The 8,122-nt window shown below is 40.1% G+C and overlaps 1 protein-coding gene across 6 annotated transcripts in view; it reads right to left on the bottom strand.

Annotated features, from left to right (window-relative positions):
• Ipcef1 (interaction protein for cytohesin exchange factors 1) overlaps positions 1 to 8,122 on the bottom strand; it is a 158,885-nt gene that overhangs the window by 57,831 nt on the left and 92,932 nt on the right. For all 6 annotated transcript variants that reach the window (XM_029482790.1, XM_021174271.2, XM_029482789.1 and 3 more), the window contains 2 exons: positions 2,565 to 2,638; positions 1,220 to 1,291 (listed from right to left, as the gene is read on the bottom strand). In XM_029482790.1, coding sequence (XP_029338650.1) covers positions 1,220 to 1,291; positions 2,565 to 2,638 — 146 coding nt within the window. The remainder of the gene's footprint in view (positions 1 to 1,219; positions 1,292 to 2,564; positions 2,639 to 8,122) is intronic.

An 8,122-nucleotide genomic window follows, 5' to 3' on the forward strand; every position in this document is an offset into this window, starting at 1 on the left:
CTCTCTCTCTCTCTCTCTCTCTCTCTCTCTCTCTCTCTCTCTCTCTCTCTCTCTCTCTCTCTCTCTCTCTCTCTCTCTCTCATGCTTGATAAACACAAGGGGGGCTATAACCAGAAAAACTGTAGAAACAGACACTCTCCTTGTCTATCAAAGATATATTTGGAGGATACTGCTGCTACCAATTCCTTCCCTGGGAGCTAACCATGGTTTTCCAGCATCCTGGGAGCCTTTTTTGTCTTTGTCTGAAGAGATGAGGTGAGGGTAAGCTAAGTGGCAATTATAAATGAGAAGGCCCCCAGATAGGCAGTGCTGCAGACGAGGTGTCCTGAAGCAGGGTTGGGAGGTGTGTCATGAAAGGTAGCACCTTTTATTTAGCTTTCTAAAACAAGAAGGCAAAGAGGGCTTATATATGGAAGATAAGCAAGGAACTTACCATGTACAAATAGATAACAGAGTCTCAGTATAAACTCTATGAATGGAGGAATTATAGAGGTGGAAGGGGTTGACTGTTAATGCCCAGCATTTTTGGCAATGAGGCACACTATAGATGTTTCATAGACCTTAAGTTATTATATGATGGTCTTAAAGATGTCAAGAACAGGCCTTTTAGGTTAGTAAGATGTCCTTGATGCCTCAAGGCAGCACCTAACAGACAGCTTTAATCAAATGACAGCTGATGCAATGCATCTTCATCTAAACCAGGAGTGACGTGGGAATTGAATGCATCGGCCTAACCGAGCATGCAAGGATATTTTTTAAAGTTGGGTGCACCAGAAATAGATGCTCAGGGTGATACATGAAGAAGCAGGCAATAATTTCATGAGCATTTTGAGATAATCACACAGTACATGCTACAGACAGCAGAGACTGGGTGAGGATCAGAAGGCTGTGACACTGGTCCCAAGTCTCCTTGGGGTCTTTCTCCTTGGGATGTAAATTTTTAACTTAAGTTCTCTTCTCAGTGGCTCCTTCAGAAGAATCTCACAGCTACTTCCTAAAAGAGCCATTTGGATAAGTGTACTTCCCCCAAAGGACTACACGTGCTAGAGAAGAAAGCAAGATGGTCTTACAATTGCTAAAGAAATTAACTAACAGAACAAGATTAAGTAATGAAAATAAATAGAACAGTAACTGATGTGATCATTGGCTTTAAACTCTAATGTCAGACCAAAGTAAGTTCACCCTCTTAGGGACTGAGTCCACCATTTCATCTACTTACACATTCATTTCCTGCAAATTCTCTGCTGCAAAGTAGAAGGCTTTGATCTGTGGGTGATTGATCTTAAATGCACTAGAAAAAAAGAAAAGCACACATCTGTTAGTGTTTTTAAAGTAATTGTTATACTAAATGCCTATTATATAGTCCTGATTTCACTTAGTAAAGTGAGAGTCAGTTTATCATGTCAGAGCTGCTTTTTAGCCACTCAAGAGTTTCCATTTATGTGTGTGTGTGTGTGTTTCACCTGCTATATAATTGTATAGAGACAATTAAATTCACGAGTCCCTGAGTTGTCACTTAACATTATTCAAATCTAATCATTCTAGCAAGATATTATTTACATTCAACCAAATATACAGTGGCATTTTATTTATAAGAAAACAGTCAGGTATGCAACTTCCATGTCCTCATGACTCTTCAGAAGCCATAAATAAGGGGCACTGTATTGGTAAAGGAAAAGTGTGTGCTTATATTAGTTAAAGGAAATTTATGACCCACCCATGACAGCAAGCAGAATGTTCCCACTTACACCAGAAGATCTACAGAGCAGGACAGAGTTTTGGGTCTTGGGGACTGTTGTTTGTTTGTTTGTTTTGTGACCAATCAAAAAAATCAAGAGCATCAACACAATCAATACAGAGCAAAACACAGCTGTTACACTGTATAACAAAGAATAAAAGCTAACACTGGCTCCTAAGACAACTCACTGCTGATTAATGAAGAAATGTCCCTTTCCGATAATACGGCAGAAGGTAATTGAAGAAAGAAGAGAAAGATGAGAGAAGACACAAAAATATGTCACACTCAGATGCTCTCTTGAAATGACCATGGGACCAGAGTGTATACGTAGCTCTCCAGGCAGCTCTGAACTGTTTCCAGACCCTATAGGCTTAGCGCTTGTGAGCAGAACAAAAGGGATGAGCTGAAACCCCCTTCATTTCCAGCTCTGCTCACACTTAATCTACAGCAGGGTGCAATCCCAAGCTAAACGCATCAGAGCACTGAGTGGTAAGTCTTAATACCATGAGCCAAGATGATCTGCTCTTGCTGTAGGGTCTGCACTTCTGTCTGCTTAGCTATTTGTGGATTCCCTTGCCTTTGGGGTGGGGGAGTTAAAACCCATCCACTCTCCAGGTCAACATATCTGAAAATGAGAAGTAAAACATTTCTATGTACACTTTCTATGAGCATACATTTATACAGTTCCAACTCACAATGCTCAAAATTCCGAGACATTTGAGTTCTACCTGCACCCACTTACAAATCGCCCCATTGCTAGGTGAACTTTGAAAATTGTTATGATCCTGGACCAGGGCCTTATGGGAACAGGGGAAGTACAACTTACTTTTTTTTCTTGCATTCAGAGGCTCTTTCCACTGTGAAATCTGACAGGTTGACAAATCCATCTGCTTTCTCTGCCTGAAACACATAGCACACACATTAATAAATGCTGGGATCCTAGCCTGGTGTACTGACAATGAATAGAGAGGGTATAAGTGAAATAAAGTAGAATCCACAAGATGTCTGTGAAGTAGCCATGGGCTTAGATACGCCATTTATAGGAGAAAAGGAACATCCATGAAGTAGTATCAACTAGCCATGGACTTTGATATGTCATTTATAGGAGAAAAAATATTCTAAAAAACATAAACAGAATACTCTCATAAGAAATGACAAGATACAGCTTAGGGATGGTCAATATACAACAGGCTCTGTCCCTGTCCCTGCCCCACTTCTGGCCTCATGAAACCCACAAAGTTAACCCACCCACGTCCTGCTTCCTGCTAAACCTAGAGGCAGGCTCAGCATCATTTTCCCCCAACAAGTGTGGTGAGCCACAAGCACAGGAGATGAAACCTAGTTAGCAGTCTTGAGATGGTGGACAGAGCCCAGACCTTGAAGTTGGCAAACCCACAGATACACACCTCTCTGGCTGCCAGGACATCAGTGAGCCAGGATAAACAAAACACTTAACACTCAACAGAACAGGGATGATCTTCTTCCCCAAGTCTTTAGGCAGTGTCCAATCAGAGCCACATCTTGTGAACCCCTAGTGCCATGGGTTGATTCTTATAGAAGAGAGTCCTCAGGAAAGAAAGACACTTTGGATGGCATAGGAGGCATGTTGGTTTATATCACTGGTTCTCAACCTTCCTAATGCTGTGACCCTTTAATACAGTTCCTAACCATAAAAATATTTTCATTGCTACTTCATATCTGTAATTTTGCTACTGTTAGGAATCCGTATTACATAATAATGTAAATATCCATGTTTTCTGATGGTCCTAGTTTAAAGGATCGTTGGACCACAAAAGAGATGCGACCCATAGGTTGAGAACCTCTTTAGCAAACCTAAAAATCAAACTCTTCACAGGAAGTGTGACCAAGGCTCTACCTGTCTATGAACCAGTTGACTTATAACATATGAATAAAGCTGAGATGGTCTGCAATGAAGTTGGGTCATTTGTCATAAATGGAGCGCTGGTCTCTTTTCATACTCACTAGCATCCCTGAGCAGAGAAACACAATTAAAAAAACAAAATGGAACTGAAGTGGCAGATATTGGGAGATGATTAAAATTTTATTTTAGAAACAGAGTATTAATTTTAAAATCAGGTAGGTGTTAAAATTTCCCTACGGTGATTTTAGTTGACTTTGAGTTTTGTTTTGCTTTGTTTGGTTTGGTTTGGTTTGGTTTGGTTTGGTTTGGTTTGGTTTGGTTTGGTTTGGTTTGGTTTGGTCTCAGTTCCAAATCACTGAGTAATCAACTTATCTTTTCTTCAGAAAAATTAAACTGTAAAATAGTCAACTCCATTCCTAGCCTCTGTCTCCTACAAGACTAGATTTATCTAAGTATGCATCTGCATGTTCTCCCTTATGAGAATAAAAACTCAAGGTTAGTGAAAACTTCTCTCTTTAAAATATTTATATGCATGTCCATATACTGAGTGCATATATAGATACATAGTTTATTAATGGGCCATTTAGTCACTACATGGTGGCTTCACCAATCTCATCTTTAAAAAAAGTATTCAAGGAATGTACAATATATGAGTTGATATTTTATATAACATATAATGTTTCCTGTGATCATATGAATAAGTGTAATTTTGGGGAACCCAGGTCCCATCAATTCCATTGCTAGAAACATATCCAAAACAACCAAATTCAGGTTGCTCAGGTATATAAGCAGTCACAGAAACACCATTCACAATAGGCAACGGAATATAACAAACAAAATGACCATCAATAAACAAGCTGAGGTAAATCCACACAGAGAAATATTATATATAGCCCACAAACCGCATGAAAGACTGACATATGCTGTGTGGATAAGCCATGAAAATATTATGCTAGGTGAAAGATTTTAGTCACAAAAGGTCACAAATTATTTGATTCCATTTATATAAAGTATTCAGAATAAGAAATGCATAATGGAGAAGAAAAAGCTATGTATCCCGGCCCTGGGGAGTGGAGAATTGGGTATAACTTGTTTGAAGGGAGTAGAGTTTTTTCTTGGAAATATTGCAGAACTAGGTAGAGGTTGTTGAAGAGTATTGTGAATGTACCAAATGTCCACTCAAGTACTGACTCCATGGTTCATTTTCTTTCTGTAAAATGGCCATATTCATAAAATATCAATGTGATGCTAAAATATTTTCATAAAAATTCCCACAACTGGTCTTGAGAAAAACAACCACTTCTATTAAGTATTTGTCACCTCCTCCCCCTAACATATATCTACATACAAGTTGTTATAGACTCTATGAAGTCTCAATACTTCCTTTGTTGAGTCCCATTCAACTCTTCTGTAACCTCGCCTATGCCTCCTGGTTTAGCTTCTCTGATACACAACACTACTGCTCACCTTGCCTCTAGCTACCCCCTCTTCTGAAGCTTTCATGGGGTCTTCTGCTATTTCTCAAGTATCAGGGTTCCTTGGGGTTCAGTCCATAAACCTATACCCTCTCCATTCCAGCAGCTCTGGATGGGTAACTTGTGACCGTCCCATGAATTCATATATCATCTGGACACACATGTATCCAAAATCTATAATTTGAATTAAGTTCCATCCTGGAGCCCCTTGCCTAGATTTATAATAGCCTAGAATAGGGTGGATGAGATGTTCCTTTTGGACTCCATGCACACATATGGACCATACATGCCACAAACACATGATGAAAAATGAATAACTGTGTTAAGCCATTTGGGAACTAAGATTTTTCTCATGAGGGTGAATTCTTATTTTTTATTTTGCCTGCTGAGAGAAGAGGTTGTTGTCAAAGAAGGTAGCCTACACACTGGGATCTTTTTGCATACAAGCACTAAGCCTTCTGCTTCTCCATCCTACAAGCTCTATGTGGTCCTTGCTGGAAGTTCAGCAGGTCCCAGCACCGGCCTTTAGGAACTATATAAGCATCCCTTTTCTTTATGAGCTACCCGGCCTCCAGGATTTTGTTATAGAAGATGAACTGAGACAATCCTTCTCAGATTTCATGCAGGGAAATACATACGTCTGTTATGGTTGCACCTTCCACAAATGGCTCATTCATCTATTCCTATCATGCCATACCCTGTTCAGCACCATTAGCATTTTGTTGTTACTGCAGAAGCCTCCAAAACCAGACACCCTCTTTCTAATTCTTTTCTTCAATCCAATATAGCATCCAAATAGCAGCCACAGCAAATCTCCACATCATGAACATGCTTCAAGTCACTTCTCTAATTAAAACCCTGCATGGTTCCCAGTTGCTCTTGGATAAAGCCTAAGTGTCTCAGCAGAAAGCCCTTTATGACCGAGCCCTAATGAATTCCACAATTCCATCTTCTCCAATGACGCTATCCTCTACTCAACCAAAAACAAACTAGAAAATTAAAACAAAGAAAACTACATTCTTACAGAGTTAAGTTAGAGCTAACACTCAAATTTTGTCATGACGTATGCCTCTAAACAATTTAATTGCAATGCCATAAGGTCATTTTATATGTCGATAATATGTAAATCAACCAAACAGGGGATTGAAAGATGTTCAGTTGGGAAAATTGCTTGCCACACAAGCATAAGGATTTAGGTTCAATCCCAAAAACCCATGTAAAAAGCTGACCACAGCAACACACAACAATAATCCAAACACTGGAGAAGCAGAGGTTGAAAGATCCCTAGGCCTTACAGATCTCTGCGTCTATTCTAGTCAGGGAACCTCAGATTTAGAGAGAGACTTCTTTTGTGATTGGGTTACCTCACTAAGGATGATTAGCCCAGAAACTTAGAATACCCAAGATACAATTTGCAAAACACAAGATAATCAAGAAGAGGGAAGACCAACCAGTGGATACTTCATCCCTCCTTAGAATTGGGAACAAAACACCCATGAAAGGAGTTACAGAGACAAAGTTTGGAGCTAAGACAAAAGGATGGACTATCCAGAAACTACAGCACCCAGGGATCCATCCATAATCAGCCACCAAACAAAGACACTATTGCATATGCCAGCAAGATTTTGCTGAAAGGACCCTGTTATAGGTGTCTTGCATGAGGCTATGCCAGTGCCTGGCAAACACAGAAGTGGATGCTCACAGTCATCTATAAAATGGAACACGGGGCCCCCAATGGAGATGCTACAGAAAGCACCTAAGGATCTGAAGGGTCTGCAACCCTATAGGTGGAACAACAATATGAACTAACCAGTACCCCCAGAGCTCATATCTCTACCTGCATATGTAGCAGAAGATGGCCTAGTTGGCCATCACTGGGAAGAGAAGCTCCTTGGTATTGGAAACTTTATATGCCCCAGCACAGGGGAATGCCAGGGCCAAGAAGTGGGAGTGGGTGGTTAGGGAAGCAGGGCAGAGGAGGGTATACGGAACTTTCGGGATAGCATTTGAAATGTAAATAAAGAAAATATCTAATTTAAAAAGAGAGAGAGAGAAAGAGAGAGAGAGAGAGAGAGCCATATGAAAAGGTAAGGTGGAAAGCAATTGAGAGACACCACCATATACATGCACACACTACACACACACACACACTCAAATAAATAAATGTAAGAATAAATAATAAAAGAATTGTAGAGTTTGGCTTCTTTTTAAAAAAAAAAAACAATTATGTTATGTAAAAATGTTTTTGTTTCCACCCCAGGTGTGAGATATAGGACTGCTGCTTCAGAGTGTCCACAGCAGCAGACTATTTGACTCATGCATGCTGTGGCAGGGACAGGACTCTGCCAGATGCAGAGAGTTTAATTCTGAGACCTCTTGAGAGAAAATAAATACCAGAACCCATAGAGGAACTAGAAAGCTGGGGGGGGGGGGGAAGCATGGCTGTTCCCCCTGCTAATTCCTGCTCATGCTGCTGCTGATGATGATGATGATGATGGTTGAAAGAAAAGACATGAGAAGAAGTTGGAGATATCCTCAATGATAAAAGAACCTCTGGTGGAATCACCATGCCTGACCTAAAGCTGTACTACAAATCAATTGTGATAAAAACTGCACAGTACTGGTATAGCGACAGACAGGTAGACAAATGAAATAGAATTGAAGACCCAGAAATGAACCCACACACCTATGGTCACTTGATCTTTGCCAAGGAAGCTAAAACCATCCACTGAAAAAAAGACAGCATTTTCAACAAATGGTGCAGGCACAACTGGCAGTTATCATGTAGAAGAATGTGAATTAATCCATTCGTATCTCCTTGTACTAAGGTCAAGTCTAAGTGGATCAAGGAACTCCACGTAAAACCAGAGACACTGAAACTTATAGAGGAGAAAGTGGGGAAAGCCTCAAAGATATGGGTAGAGGGAAAAATTTCCTGAATAGAACAGCAATAGCTTGTGCTGTAAGATTGAGAATAGACAAATGGGACCTCATAAAATTGCAAAGCTTCTGTAAAGCAAAAGACAC

Source organism: Mus caroli, chromosome 10, assembly GCF_900094665.2.
Source record: "Mus caroli chromosome 10, CAROLI_EIJ_v1.1, whole genome shotgun sequence".
NCBI lineage: Eukaryota > Metazoa > Chordata > Mammalia > Rodentia > Muridae > Mus > Mus caroli.